This window comes from Hippocampus guttulatus, chromosome 8 (genome assembly GCF_054856545.1).
Source record: "Hippocampus guttulatus isolate MCC_2025c chromosome 8, RoL_Hgut_1.0, whole genome shotgun sequence".
In the NCBI taxonomy this organism is placed as follows: domain Eukaryota; kingdom Metazoa; phylum Chordata; class Actinopteri; order Syngnathiformes; family Syngnathidae; genus Hippocampus; species Hippocampus guttulatus.
In genome coordinates, this window is record NC_141268.1 from 11,483,428 (window position 1) to 11,498,922 (window position 15,495).

The window sequence follows — 15,495 nt, forward strand, 5'->3', positions numbered from 1 at the left end:
AACTTGAAAACAGTGCATGCAAAGAGGCCGTTTGAGCGAAACATTCCAGTGGCTACTTTGTTATGGGTGGTGGGAAATCACATCCGGGACTCATAATATGTAAGATTTCAACAGGATACATACACCTGACAATTTTGGCGTGCAGGCGGCTGTCCTGGAAGGAACTGTGTGCTTGTCTGGTTGACAAAGTGAATTGTTTGGCAATTCCTTAACCAGGAAGCTACACAGAAAAAAAATGGTGCATTAATAAAATCATCTGGATCCAGATACATTTTTAAGTAGCCTATACATCTGCTTTAAACATGTATCTGATTCTATTGTGTGCAGCCACTTAACCAAATAAAATTGAGTAAATACAATGCAACATTTTTTCTGTGAAAATGTGTTGCACTGAGCTACACATGGGACAAAGAGGAAGAAGGTTTGTTTTTATTTATATATACAGTATATATATATATATATATATATATATATACAGTATATATATTTTTTTTTTATGTGGAGGTGCTACATGTGAAAGCTACCTTCTAAAAAGAAGCAGCATCTCCTAAACATGTTTCTATTTTCAGCAAGCAGCAACGACTGGGCCCTCATACCTTCTTTTTATGGCAAATCCTCACAATGATCATTAAATTGATTTTCGATGCTCCACTGACATTACATTGCGTAGAGCAAAAAGCTTGGCGACATAGCGTCACCCATCTGTCTAGTATACTTTCTTCCGATTGTGGATTGTTTCGTCCAATTTATCATTCATCCAGCTATGTGCCCTTTAATTTGCCCCAAATAGCTGTTTAAAAAACAAATTGAACAACTTCCTGTCCAAATGTTAACATTTTGGAGCAAAATCAGCATGTGCACACAAGTGGATTTGAGGAGTAACTGCATACTGCTGAATATAGGCTGCTGAATAAAAATAATAACAATAATAATGTGTGAAAAAAATTGTAAATAGCACTGCGATTTATCAATTTTGTATTTATATTGCACTTAATTGAACGGTGTTTGTTTGTTTTTTCTTCTTTCTACCCACATTCTTGCTGCTGGAGGCTGTAAATTTCCCCAGTGTGGGATAGATAAAGGATATCTTATCTTATACTGTGTGTTCTCAATATTAAATTCAAAATGCAGTTTTTCTTTATTTAATCAGATACATGATACAGTATGTTGAGCACAGTGCTTCTTAATCTTGTTAGAGGTACCGAACCCAACCAGTTCAAAACATCTCATCACATTCCAAGGGTTAACCTCCATGGCAGAGGCTCCGTCGAACCCCTGAGACCGATTCACCGAACCCCGAGGGTTCGATCGAACCCAGGTTAAGAACCACTGGTTTAGCATATGAATGTTTGAGCTGGGGTTCATTCATTATTTTACACTAATTGCAGTCTCGCAAATTTGTATACATCTGGGTCCGTGCCTATTGACGTACAAGTATGCCACACGGTCGCCCCGAGCGCCGACATACACTATGACACCCACATAAAGACCACCCATGGCTAGACACCGTACCATTGCCTTTGTTGTCACTCGACCCGTTTTGCATGTCCTACCTCTGCCGCCACAAAAGGAGGCCAGTTCACGTTGAGCATTTAACCGGGAGGACAAACCGGAGGAGCCATTGTCCCTAACCCCCCACCCTCCCGCCCCCCAGGCCCCACCCAACCATAATCACCACCACAAAGCTATTGTTGCCATCAATAAACTTAACCTCTTGCATCCACTTCTGACTGACCCCGTTCATCTTGTCCCCGTGGCTGCGGACCGACGCAACTCATGGATGCTTTCAAACTCTCAAGTGGAGGAAGTCGCCTTCTCAAAGTCAAGTGCTCTTCACTCTTTGTCAGAAGCACATCCAGACATCGAGACAATTGGAGTTGACTCGGAAATGGACAAGGGTCACCTATGAGATGTCTGGAGGGAAGGGGGAATGCACTGTGAACCCCCCACCCCCCACATGTTTAAAAAGAATAAAGCGACATGCCTCTAAGAACATAAAATAATACATCGACATATGTTTGCTTGATTAGCCCACACTAAAAGGAAAAAAATAAAGGGGAAAAGTCAAATCATGTGACATGTAATGTCATATTGTTTTTAGGAAAAAAAATGTTTGGTAATATAATTCCTTTAAGACCGAAGCTCTTTCTTCTTTTTACTTTGGAAAAATTCATTCAAAATATTTTTTCAAGGTTTTTTGTAAAATAGACTTTTTGAGAGGTATTCAGGGATTATTATTAAAAGGATAGTCATGTGTTGTATGTACCAAATAAAATATTGAATATAGCTATTTAGACATTGAAAAATTACAATTCTTTGTCCAAGTATTGAAGATGAAAAGGTAGAATTAGAAAAAAATGTTTAAGTAAAAATAAGAATCTTACAAGCATTACTACAATTTCAATTTTTTATTTAAGAAAAATGGTGGTAATATTGTATCAGAATCAGAATCGCCTTTATTGTCATTGTATAGCATACAATGAAATTTGGGTGCCACTCCTTAGTGCATTTCCAAAAAATAAAATAAAATAGAATTCAATAAAATACAAAAAAAAAGTACGAAATTGGAATAATATGAAATGTTTTTTTAAGAGAGAAGAAAACATTTGACTCCTAACAAGGATACATTAGTAACAAGATTTCCCTGATAATATTGACTTATTTCACAAAACTCACAATATCTTTCGGAAATTTTTTTTCTCATAAAATTTATTTTAAAAAACAACAACAGAAAAATGAATTTCCCACTCGCGAAAAGGACTCCAGGATTGAAGAGGTACCCTCACAGGAAACCTACATTTAGGGAACCAGACTGAAGTCAAAGAAAATGCTTAGCTAATGACAGATGTTACTTTGTGACCTTCAGCTACTTCCCGGCCTTTGTGTGCCGGACCTAAAAACATGATTAGACCCTCAACTGCCTCTCAATAACAGCATGTCATTTGCCTAATGAGCTCACGCAGATACTTTAAGAGGTAACACACACGCACAAACGGAAGAAAATTTCTCAACAGAAGGTGCACTGGAGCTAGCATTTACCCTGGCTCAGTGGCTCGGAGAAAAGGGCGATTAGTTGGTCCCATCTCCAAGCGCTGCAACATATTTGGTTACGGAGATAAAAGCCAGTTTGGAGGGGAAGCCATTGTGCCGTGAAAAGAAGAGATAACCCCCTCGTGTCTACTCGAATAAGGGAGACATTGGGAAGCAGACTTGCTGAAGGGAAGGGATAGGGATGCAATGTTGTAAGCCATTTGGAAAAGTTGTACCGTGGACACAAAGAGCCCTTTGAAAAGCAACGACAGGGAGAGACCACGACATCACAACGGCAGAGAACTTTCCTCATGGGGACTAAATTTGCTATCCAGAAAGAATGAGGCCTAGGCTTTGGCCAAACTACTCAAAAATGTTTGGGATATTTTGCTTTTGTATGAGATTTCAGGCTGAATTTGAAAAAGAAAAAAAATATTACAGGTGAACTTAATTTTACCTTCTACGAACAGTCCTCCTACACCGTGCTGCCTTTTTGCACCCGTTCTATCCTAACGAACCTTAATTGGTGGAGGCGGGACTGCCATCGGCAGCATCACACCCAAACTGGAATATGAGTCTCCGGGAAAGTTCTTCCGAGTGTGACAAGATAGAAAGGCATCTCAAAATGTTTCTAAATAATAAATTAAAAAAATGTTTGTCTTGTCAAAAAAGCCACATTAGGTCATGCATAAAACACAGAAAGTCAGGTTAAAAGGCCCAACTGTTGACTAGGAAGCTTTAGTACATGGTATGCAGGCTATGCGAGGTGGATCAGTGGCTATCAAATCCCATCAAAGAAAGTTTCTAGGTGGTGAACGCACAAAACTAAGCTGATCCGTCAGATTTGACTTTTTGCTGAACTGGCCGTTCACATTTTTTTTTACTATTTGTGTGTATCAGCAGGTGCCGTCTCCAGATCCAGCTGATTAGTACTGGGTTTTTTTTGTCGCCTGAGGCAATGACTTTATGGCATAAACTGTCTGTCTTTCAGTAGGTCCTGGCATGGCAAGACGGTTGTACATGACCCCGACCGAGTCAGGTCAGTTGACATCTGGGGGTCATGACGCTATTGTATTGTCAAACACAACACAAGTCAAACAGGCATGCTGCTGATTGACAACATCTCTGGAAGATAAAGCACCTCTTGACCATTTTGACCTTCTGACTGAAGAGTTCATTCTGAGCCAAGGACCATTCCTTCGGACAAAACAAGGCTTTGGCTTTGGGCAACCACAGTCCTCATTAGCCACTTCTACAAAGTGATCCTGAAAAATTGGTGCATCAGAGTTGGAACAGAAGACCCGACGTTCCATTATATTCAACCAGATATTCTGTTCTTGGCTGAAGTGAAGTCTATCCGAGCTGAATTGCGCAAGAGGCAAGATACGCCCTGGATTGGTCACCAGATAACCCGGCGGCACCTACACAAAACTCATCATGGGTAAATTGGGCTGCATCTGCGCATAACCAATGTAATTCAAACAGTCGGGTCTGTCTGTCAAACAGGTGTGAAGGTGTAAAATAGCTTTTGGAAAGAGACAATTGGCTTCAACGCAACAGGGTGAGAGAAATGAGTGCTACGTGTTAAACTTCACAGGTAGCAATCCAGAACTTCATTAAACACAGCGGTAGCGTCTCTTACATCTCCGAAATCAGGAAATCTGCCAAGTAGACATTGTTCCACCCATTCCGTGTTTATACACGGGGCAGAGCTATGAGGTGGCCTGGGGGGGCAATGGACACCCTTTGTAAGGACTTTGTTACCATTTTCACATGAAAGCAGTATTTTTATGACACCTTCATACTCTGCCACACTCCATTTATAATAACTGCATACGTAATGAATACATTCTAATTGATCGGAATGCATCTTCAGCAAACAACATCAGTCAAAATCATTACTTTGATACCACAGAAACTGAATTTTACTTTTCAACTGGGGTGAAACAGCTGAAAAGCTCAATGCGACTGTGGTTTTCCCATTCTCACATGAAGGCATTACAGGAAGAAAGTATACTATAAAAAACAAATGAAAAATAATCGCTCGATGGATACATTTCACCTCCAAAATGTGTTTAACATAGCGGGAAAAACACGACTTACGGTAAAGGCAACCGGCTTCTCCATTAAGTTGAGACCATCCGGAACAGCACTTGCAGACTGTGTGATAATCCTGCCGGTACACTTGTCTGTATGCGGTATAGTACGCCGTCCTGTCAGCGTGAAAAACACAAGACAAGCACTCATCAGACCCACGACAGTCTGTGTTAATAACGAGTTGTTTCTCCAATCGTTTTCTTCGGCACGCATTTCCCAGACGCGTCTTTGGAGAATGATGGCAGATCCCCCCCTGTACTTTTGGGACCCCTCTCATTGTCGCAAGGCCACGGCGATTAGGCCCGGTGACAACGTGCTTTGTTTGGAGCAAGTAATTGTAGCCCTCGGCGGTCTTCAAAGCAAGGAGTGAGAAACTCTGATGTGAGGCGAGTCAGGGACTGTGTTGCCATAAGGACTCTGGGTGGAATGTCGCTGCGGAGACTTTTGTGGGTTTAATAGTTGGTTGGGTTGAGTGGGGGGGGGGGGGGGGTAGTGGGGGTTACACCTTGCATTTAAGCATAAGACAGCTGTCATTAGCGGACAAGCCCAGGAGAGTAAAGGAGATTTGAGAAAAGCAAAGATGAAGGGAGTAGGAATGATGGCATCATGGTGTTTTTGAAGGATCAAACCAAACATGACTGGTGGGAAAAAAAAAAAAAATCAAAAAGGCATCCATTTAAAGTGTACCACAGGCCCGCGGGTCAGACTTTGCCCTCATCTGGTCAAAAAAACAAAACAATATTTGCGCCGCGAGTTCCTCACCTTCTTTCGTATCCTAAACACCACGACTGCCCGGCGCAGCCTTGCTTCCACACTTTGACCATGCGCGTAAAAGCCTGCACCCACGGCTGCCTCTGGGCGACCAACATCATCTCCTGCTCCATACAAACATTGGGCCTGCAGGCAAGCCAGAAAAAAGAAATTGTTTTGGCGTCAAAATATACTAAAGGTGAACACATCTAAAAGTCAACTTGACGAACACTGCAGCTAAGTTAGACAGATGAGCTGGAGTAAGGCATCGTGTTTATGTGGTGGCTGTGATATTTTCTTTTTAGCTGGTAGAATTTTAAGTCATCCAAAAAGTTGATATTTTACAAATTTCGTGATGTTTCTCTCACACACACACCCAAAAAATTTCATGTCTTGGTATTAGTAGAAAAGTAATTTGGGGGGCACACTTCAAAAGGTCGACAAAGGGAGCATTTTTAAGCGCATTGCAACATCTCTGATTGAAATACATACAAAATTTAAAATAACCTTCAGGAAAACAGTTGATTGAATTACTGTTACTTATTTTGTTACTCACAATTAAAACATTTTTTAATAGTAAGGGGATTTATAAAATACTTATTTTCCAATAATCCAATTTTGTACCGACACAGGCATGAAAACATGTTTTAATTAAATGATCCCTTAGACCTGAAACGCTTCTGTATTTTCATGCTGGTGATGATGGTAGTTTTTAGTACTTTTTTTCAGCCTATCCCGGCTGACTTTATGCAAATAGGTGGACAACACGGAGGACTGATCACCGGTTAATTACAGGGCACATTGAGAGACAGACAAATGTTCACACCATCACTGAGTGCGGAACTTAAGCCACAATGACTGCACTGAAGTCAGGCTATGGTAACACTGGACTTTCAGAGACGCCTACAACTTTCAATAGCAGTATTTTTTTTTCCTGCACACACAGCAAGTAGGACAGGTGGCGGTCTAAAGTGAGAGTCAAGTCTTTTAAAAATAGCAGCAAAGCCCAATAAGGAGGATTTAGTTGGAGGGGGGGGGGGGGGGGGGGTAAGGACTCCAAAATGTGCATCCAAGAGTGTGAAGACCAAAAGTGATACAATTTGGAGTTCAGCCATTGCTGTCATCAAATGCCCCCCCACAGAAAAGCATCTCATTGATTGGCGAGTGCGATGATAGCCATAGAACAGGAAATGGTCAATCACAGGGCACACATAGACAAACATTCACACATGCAGTACAGTATCTGGACAATCTAGAGTCTTCAGAGGAAAAAAAAAGTTGAAACGTGCATCTTCAATAGTTTGTTTTAATTCATTCTCATGTAATGTTATTGTTTGAAGTTAATGCAATCATAAGAACCAATAGCATACTTCTGAAAAAAATGTTCGGTTTTGCAAAATGTTGCATTTTACTGTTGTATTTGTTTTATTAAGCCTTTTATATCAATACTGAAGAGTAGTTTATATCAATATTGAAGAAGAAAAAATAACCTCATTGAACTCCCACGGTCTTGCACAGACTTGTTACGTTTGAAAAGCTCCTAATTCGTAATGCCGTATTACTATAACACTAGCTGGTCACAATTTGTAATTGTTTTTATTTATTTGTTTGTTTGTTTTGATGCCAGGCCCCAGGGAGTGCCCGTGATAAGTGTGCCAAGAATGGCCCGCGACTCTTAACTCACGCCTTCTGTCTCCCATTGGTTGTTTTTTCTTCAGGCACGGTGGCGACCTCTAATTCGGAGGACTTTTTTTTTATTATTTAGCAAGATTACTGTCAAATCATAATTTCTGTTTTAATAGTAGCACAAAATGGTATCTCTTAATTTATCTCCATTGTTTCCTACGTGGACAATTGTTTGGAAGTTGACTTCCACAATAAAGTTTGATTTGAATGAAAACATGCCGAAATGCCGACTACAAATTAACTTAACACATCAACATCACTTTCATCTGCACCCTACAAAACACAGCTTGGGAGACAGCAAGCAATAACCGACCCATCGTCGTTATCATCATCATCACCAAATTCTCACTCTTAATTTGGACATTCGGCGGATCTGTTGACTCTTCCCATCAAAAAATCTCATCTAAATGAAGAGGCAAAGTGCAATCGTGTCACTTAAGAGTGCGTTCGCAAGAACTCGCCACTCTGACACGAACCTGTTGCATAGCGTGCAAAACCATCAGAAGTGCATCAAGTAGAAGTGCACCGGTTACTCACATGTACGGCTGTAGGCTGTTGGAGTTAGCATACCGGTAGACGGGAGATCCTTGAACAAACATCGAAAGCAAAAATAATAAAAACACACTCTCCATAATCCTCCGGCTGTTTTGGGTTTTAAATAAGTGATTCGCACGCATGCGCGCTCGTGAGTGTAAAAAATCACCAATTAACGCTACAAAAAAATATCGATTCAAAATATCAATCGTTAAAAGGCACGTGAGAAGTGATGATCTGCGTGGAAATGAGCCACTCATTCCAAAGATGACACAGCCAATACAATACGGGCATGGATCAGCTCTCTCGCTCTCCTTGTGTGTGCGCGCGTGACACGCTGCCAGAAATTACCCAGAAAAACAGAAGCTCAGCCACACTTGCTCCCTGCAGATGTTTCACTAAGGGGGGGGGGGCACAAAAGAGACCTGGAGGAGGCTCCCTCCATTCACGTACTGTGTGCGCGCGCGCGTTGTTCGAAGCCCTCGGCACGCGGGCTTTCCCAAGCTTGCGCACACAATATTCTGCAAACAATTCATGTGTTTTTTTAACCTATTAAACCGTTTTTGAAGATTTAGTTTACCCTTACTTAAAAGTAAAAACATGGGAAAATATAGAGCAGTGGTTCTCAGCCTTATGAGAGGTACGGACCCCAACGAGCTCATCTGCACTTTCACCGAACCCTTCTTTAGTGAAAATGGGATTTATACAGTATATACTGTATATATTTTTTACAAATTCAAGACATTAAAAAAACATTTATTAAAAACAGAAAAAAAATTACATGGCCCAAGTATAGTCTTTTTTTTTAACTTGTATGACGTACTATCACAACAGCCACACGGTGACTCCTGAGCGAACTAAATTTCTCGCAGCATTGAAACAAAAAAAACAACAACAATGTCATGTGATCATCTGCAGCCAGTGATGGCCAAGCGGGCGTGTCATAACTAATTGACATGTTGAGTCGGTGTGTCTTAACCTCCATGGCAGAGGCTCCGTCGAACCCTTTAGACCAGGGGTGTCAAACTCAGGTCCTGGAGGGCCGCTGTCCTGCATGTTTTCCAAGTCTCCCCGTTGCAAACACACCTGATTCAAATGAACAGGTTCAATGTCAGGCTCCCGCAGCGCTTGCTGATGATCTGATCATTTGAATCAGCTGTGTTGCAACGGGGAGACTTGGAAAACATGCAGGACAGCGGCCCTCCAGGATTTGAGTTTGACACCCCTGCCTTAGACCGATTCACTGAACCCCTGGGGTTTGATCGAACCCAGGTTAAGAATCACTGATATAGAGCAAATATAAATCAATGATTCTAAATTGATGGGTTTGGGAGCCAAATCTTTATTGCAGATCAATTTTTAATGGGCTGTGGACAGCCAAGTTAAAAAATAACACATTTGTATTCTGAGTTTTTCAGAACAGTACAGAAGCATAACATCTGACACTGCATGGACGAACTGACTGGTGATTGGATCCCACAAACGTAGACACCAACAAAATCTGCAACAAAATTATTCATTTACTAGAAAAAGCGCACCGACGGAGTGTAAACAGAAATCACTGGTCACAAGGAGCCAGGAAAAACATGGGGCAAAAAAAAAAAAAGCACTTCCAAAAAGCAAGGTAACATAAAGCCGAGAACATAAATGAAACGACAAGAGTCCAGTGTCACGAGAACAAAACAAGAGCAACATCAAAGATAAAGGGACTAGAGAGCAAAAAAAAATAAAAAAATGACAAGACCAAACGATCTCGAAAACAACACTTGAGCATGAGCAGCAAACAAGGTCGATAATCCAACAGAGCCTTGAAAATTAGGCAGTCCTTACATACATGGCTAACTGATGAAACATTGGCAGCAGGTGTGCACGCTGGAGGGAAGGCCCTCCTCTGCCACCTGCTGGAGACACACAAGAACATAATCACAACAAGTTACCCACATGGAATGTACAATAGTATTGCATAAACATAAGGATATGTTACTCACTTGCACTCCAGTCACTAGCTATTCTGTAAACAAATGCAGTGCCGCACAGTCCTGGGCAAGCAGCGTCAAAGGTGGCAATATGCTTTTAGCAGTATGTCAAACTCATCTGAAAAATATAAGTGACTTTTAAGTGTATTTTCAGAGGCTATTTTGAAACAACAAAAAACAAGAACATGTTCACACACATCAGACTTGAAGTGATGTTATCAGTTGCGTTGGATTCCGAGGATCCCGTGAAGTCCTCTAATGGCTTGTGTGTTGGGGTTAAACAGCTGAATGCGTGGTCAAGAGGTCGGCGGCCACCGCTGTTCTCGTAAACAAAGGTTTCATTACTCACATGTGCGCTCGTGACCCTCTAACAGTGGCAGGTCACTGCTGAACGATCCTTGGAGGAGGACGCGGCGTCGGCTACATGACGTTCAAATTAGGACACAAGATATCTAATGACTGCTATTTGTACAAATTAAAAGCACTTGGTTTCCTCCATATTTTTTCCTTTGATTGGATTTTCATAGAAATAGTGTACTTACTGTAATTGTGGCTTCACTCCATGGTAGAAATTTGTCATAGAGCGTTTTTTTTTTAGTTCTATTTGTGTTTGAAAATGGTATGGAGGCTGGATCAAATGCTTCGACAGTCACAGGTAGTCCCACTTGAGATTGAAATGATCAGTCCGCTGCTTCCCTGATTGTCAAAAAAACTGTTGGTGAGTTTCCATTAGAGAACTACCAAATACGAACGAAAGGACTGTAACGTGCATGCGGGGCGGTTATGTGGCAATTTGCAAAGAAAAATTAGGTCCGACCGCAAGGATGCCTGCTTCTCCTTGGAGCTCATTGGGCATTTTACCTCGTAATTGTTCATCAAAGGTCAGCAATTTGTACTTTGCACAATATGGTTGCTTCAAATCAAAATGGCCGACTGTCATCGAGTATTTCGACTTTTTCATGCAATGTCAGACTCCGTAAAAAACAAAACAAAAAACTACAGACATGTAACGTGAAGTAAATACATTTTGATCGTACCATAAATGTGCAAAGGTAATGTCAGATTCCATAAAGACAAAAAATATAAAGCACCCGCGAGAGGGTTCTGTGTGTAGAACTTCATCCCGAAGTACCTCAAGCATGGTCGCAACTCCGCCGCAACTTGTCTGGCTAGAGCATTGTACATCCCCTGTGAGACACAGATCTTAGCTTATTTGAACCCTTTCTTGATTAAATTCGTTTAACACAGAATGTCGACGTTTAGGAGAAAACAAACAGTGTATGAAAGAGCCATACGGGGACATCTTTTAACATAAACTACCATTTAGGGAGCAAGACACCCTTGCACAAAATGGTAAACACTTTGCTGAACCAGAAAGAGGAGCTCCATTCCATCCCCATTTTGTCTCTGATTTTGCGTGGAAAACGCATATCGAATGTTTATTTGCATCTTTTTGAAGAATTATATCATTTTTCATTATTATAATAGATTCTAAAGGGCGACTTTCCCCGGTGACCCAGTGGTTAGAGCGTCGATCTGACAGTGCAGAGGTCGTGGGGTCGCTCTGGCCTCCCTGTGTGGAGTTTGCATGTTCTCCCCGGGCACTCTGGTTTCCTTCCACATTCCAAAAACAAGTATAGCAGGCTGATGTAACACTCTAAATTGTCCCTCGGTGTGAGTGCGGATGTTTTTTTTGTCTCTGTGTGCCCTGCGATTGGCTGGCAACCGGTTCAGGGTGTCCCCCGCCTACTGCCTGAAGACTGCTGGGAGAGGCTCTAGCAGCCCCCTCGACCCTTGTGAGGATAAAGCGGATCGGAAAATGAATGGATGGATTTTCCCCACATGAATCCCGAGAAACATGGCAGGTAACTTGTGCTAAATTAAAAGATATTTGGCTCCCACTAGAGTGATTTTGGGGGTATAACAGCTTTCTGTCTGCACTAAGAGGCGGAGTTACTCACGTCAAAGCCATTCCAACAGCGCCCTCCCAACGTCGTGAGAGATCCCACCCGAACTTTGAACTTTAGTACCATGCAATGCGTAATAACAGCGCGACGCCTCTCGCCAGGCAATTCACATTTTATAGCGAGCGCGCTGTGCGGCAAGCTTTCCTTTAAAAGTGTTTCGAAGCGAAACATGTCTGCGAAGCGACCGGTTACCTTGCTGGGCACCATGGCCTTTGGAGGTCGGGCGGACGCCGAGCAGAGTCTGGAGATGGCCAAGATCTTTCTGGACCGCGGACACAAACAGCTCGACACTGCACATATGTACATGGACGGAAAGTCAGAGGCCATCATGGGGGGCATGAACCTCCCCAAAACAGGTCATGTATTTTCATGTCATTGCTTAGGGGGACGGAAATGGCACCAATTTGGTTGAATGGCCCATGTAAGCATTGCCATAGAATGAGGGATTCATCTGCTTGATGCATTGGATGTATCTAATGGAAAATAATTACATTTGCATCGTTATTTATGGGCTTGTCCGGGCTAAAGTTGTTGGGTACGCGCGTGACTCCTCATCAGAGAACGACACTCTTGATTCATGACCAGTGCCAAATAATTTACAATCGTTACGCTTCTATTTGAAGTTGTGATTTGGAGGTGCCACGATCGCTAACCTGTCTGTCGCAATTTTCGCTCTCTCAGCTCTTTGACGATGCCGATGAGCGAGGAGGCTTCTTTATATCAGGGAGCCTGTATGACTAAAATGTCAAATACAACTGGAGATAGCTAATGGGGTGGGGGGGGGGGGGAGCAACATTTCCCTTTCGTCGTAAACGCGCATACTTAATATACAGTAGTCTAATAGGTAGTCATTTAAACATATACAGTACTGTAGATATTTGTAGAAACTGAATACACTGCTGGGAATTTCTGTTGGAAAAATACTACTCATTCAAACAAACAAAATGGAGGACTGAAATGTTACGAAATGATTGACTTGTGTCGTTTCTTTCTCTGGATCCAGTCAGCATTGCCACCAAGGCAAACCCGTGGGACGGCAAAACGTTGAAACCGGAAAGTGTGCGCTCTCAACTGGAGACCTCTCTGAAGCGACTGCGGACCGATTGCGTGGACCTCTTCTACCTGCACGCCCCCGATCACCTCAATCCAATCGCGGACACGCTCCGGGCTTGCGACGAGCTCCACAAAGAGGCAAGAGAACACCTTTTTATTCAGTTCAGACTCATTATGACAGGTCCGCGTGCATCTTATCACGATTCCTTCCAAAATGTCTCTCACAGGGGAAATTCAAGGAGTTTGGACTGTCCAATTATGCATCCTGGGAAGTGGCTGAAATCGTGTGTCTGTGCAGGCAGCATAACTGGATTGTTCCCACAGTGTATCAGGTAATTCAATTGGTTTTGTAGATTAGGTGAGGAGGCAGGCTTTTTTTTCTTTTTGACTGTGTTGAATGCAACCTTTTTTTGTTGTTGCTCCCATTTTTGCAAAAGCTTTTTGTGGTTACGCATAATCTGCAGTTGTGAGGCTGGTTCGATGTACTGGCAAATTTAAGAGCTATCTTAAGTTACGCAATTCAAGCCTGTGGCATTGTATCGTCATAAAGTTACATATTTTACACTGGCCTTTTATTGTTTATTTTAACCTGAGGCTAAAAAGATTAAGGCTTAAAAGATTTCCTAAACGTCAGCATGCTGTGTTATTTGAACAATGAAAGGGTTCAAATAACCTGTGGCCTGTGTGTCACAGGGGATGTACAACGCTACAACCAGACAAGTTGAGACGGAGTTGCTGCCTTGCTTGAGGTACTTTGGGATGAAGTTCTACGCGTACAACCCTCTCGCAGGTGCTTTACTTTTTATGTTTTTATGGAGTCTGGCATTACCTTTTCACATCTATGGTCCAATAAAAATGAATTAACTTTACGTATTCTCTCACTTTTATACCCATCAAAACAAAATCTCTGAAATGACTTGGAATCACATAATGGAACTAAAGTTTGGATTCTCTTGTCTTAGGTGGCCTTTTAACTGGCAAATATCACTATGAAGACAAAGACACATCTCAGCCTGCAGGAAGATTCTTTGGGAACAATTGGGCTGCAGCGTACAGAGACAGGTAAATTTCAAGCACTTTTGGATGTCATCATTCCCAAACATTAACTTGTTTCATTAATTTGAAACTGCCCCACCCCAAAAGTATATAAATATGGGGGTTCAGTATGGGAGATGTTGCATCTTTGTTTGGAAAACAAGGAAAAATATCTACTCAACCACAGAGCACCACATATCTAGTAGAGATAAGACATTTATTGGGGGGGCCTTTTTTTGTAGTTTTGTCTTACCACCAGTGTTTATATTTATAGCATTATATTTTTCAAATATTTTACTGTTGTTTTTAACAATTTACTAGTTTCAAGAGACCTTTATTTGCATCATTTTTCTTTATTAATCTAATAAATTTTCTATATTTTCCGGATTGTTAAAATTTTTGAATATTCTTGTGATTTTCTGAATTCATATTTTTATTTACATTTTGTGGCAACACAAAAATATTATTTGTAATTTACTTTTTTTCCCATTTACCAGTACTAGTGAAGATTACACTTTTGTTCCTTCAATTTGTTAGTACGGTCATGTTAAAAAACTGTAAATCATGTGACTGACTTCCCGTGGCGACCCAAGTCACAATAATTTTTAAAACAACATTATCGCATTTGGAATAAATGTGTTTTTAAACCCATCATTCACAAGTGTGTGTTTCTTTCTCTCTTGATAGACAGATACACACTTGTGGCAAAAAAATTAACTGTTGCTACTTTATATATTTGATTCAAATTAGGAATGAAGTGACTTTCTATTTTGTGTAGGTACTGGAAACAGAGTCACTTCCAAGCCCTAGAAGTGGTCCAAAAGGCCTTGGAGGTGGCATATGGTCCGACGCCGCCCACTCTGTTGTCTGCCGCCATGCGCTGGATCTACCACCACTCCCAGCTCAAGGTGCCACTGACACACGTGGATCAATACGGCCACAGCTAACGGACGATGGCGTTGTTCCAACGTGTCTTGCTTGCTTGAAGGGGGACCTCGGCGACGGCGTCATCATCGGCATGTCCACAGCGGAGCAGCTCAGACAGAATCTGGCTGCCGCGGAGGAAGGTCCTCTGGATGAGAGGGTGGTGAAGGCTTTCGGGGACGCTTGGAACCTGGTGGCTCACGAGTGTCCCAACTATTTCCGATAGATGGCGCAGAATGAAAAGCTGGAGATGATGGGCTCTCGGGTGAAATTTGGAAAATTGACCTCAAATGCACGAGAAGCGTTTCACTTTGACCTTCTGTAAGTGGATGCGCATGTCTGACTATTTATTGTTCCCTGAAAGTATTTTGGAGGGGATAAATATGGAATGACCTTTGGAGGACTTCATAAAGGTTCCAACTCCTACCTTGATCAAACCTAAT

The 15,495-nt window shown here is 41.8% G+C and overlaps 2 protein-coding genes and 1 long non-coding RNA gene across 3 annotated transcripts in view; 1 reads left to right on the forward strand and 2 right to left on the reverse strand.

Annotated features, from left to right (window-relative positions):
* Positions 1 to 8,215, reverse strand: part of megf6b (multiple EGF-like-domains 6b) — a 52,529-nt gene extending 44,314 nt beyond the window's left edge. The window contains exons 1-3 of the mRNA XM_086118913.1: positions 8,101 to 8,215; positions 5,890 to 6,024; positions 5,134 to 5,243 (exon numbers count right to left, since the gene is read on the reverse strand). Coding sequence (XP_085975039.1) covers positions 5,134 to 5,243; positions 5,890 to 6,024; positions 8,101 to 8,195 — 340 coding nt within the window. The 5' untranslated portion in view covers positions 8,196 to 8,215. The remainder of the gene's footprint in view (positions 1 to 5,133; positions 5,244 to 5,889; positions 6,025 to 8,100) is intronic.
* A 1,200-nt stretch (positions 8,216 to 9,415) lies between these two features.
* Positions 9,416 to 10,177, reverse strand: LOC147201144 (uncharacterized). The gene is made up of 2 exons (XR_015101702.1): positions 10,086 to 10,177; positions 9,416 to 9,998 (listed from the first exon to the last, which is right to left on the reverse strand). It is a non-coding gene; the product is annotated as an uncharacterized LOC147201144 (long non-coding RNA).
* A 1,880-nt stretch (positions 10,178 to 12,057) lies between these two features.
* On the forward strand, positions 12,058 to 15,421 carry akr7a3 (aldo-keto reductase family 7, member A3 (aflatoxin aldehyde reductase)). The gene is made up of 7 exons (XM_086118910.1): positions 12,058 to 12,396; positions 13,044 to 13,231; positions 13,321 to 13,425; positions 13,787 to 13,883; positions 14,056 to 14,155; positions 14,907 to 15,036; positions 15,117 to 15,421. Exons 1-7 carry the CDS (start codon positions 12,105 to 12,107, stop codon positions 15,276 to 15,278), a joined length of 1,074 nt encoding a protein of 357 aa, XP_085975036.1. The 5' UTR covers positions 12,058 to 12,104; the 3' UTR covers positions 15,279 to 15,421.
* The last annotated feature ends 74 nt before the right edge of the window (positions 15,422 to 15,495 follow it).

Coding starts and splice junctions, on each gene's coding strand:
- akr7a3 (XM_086118910.1), top strand. CDS start 12,105: ATGCAATGCGTAATAACAGCGCGACGCCTCTCGCCAGGCAATTCACAT. Junction 13,426..13,786: donor TTGTTCCCACAGTGTATCAG/GTAATTCAATTG, acceptor TGTGTGTCACAG/GGGATGTACAACGCTACAAC. Junction 13,884..14,055: donor CGCGTACAACCCTCTCGCAG/GTGCTTTACTTT, acceptor CTCTTGTCTTAG/GTGGCCTTTTAACTGGCAAA.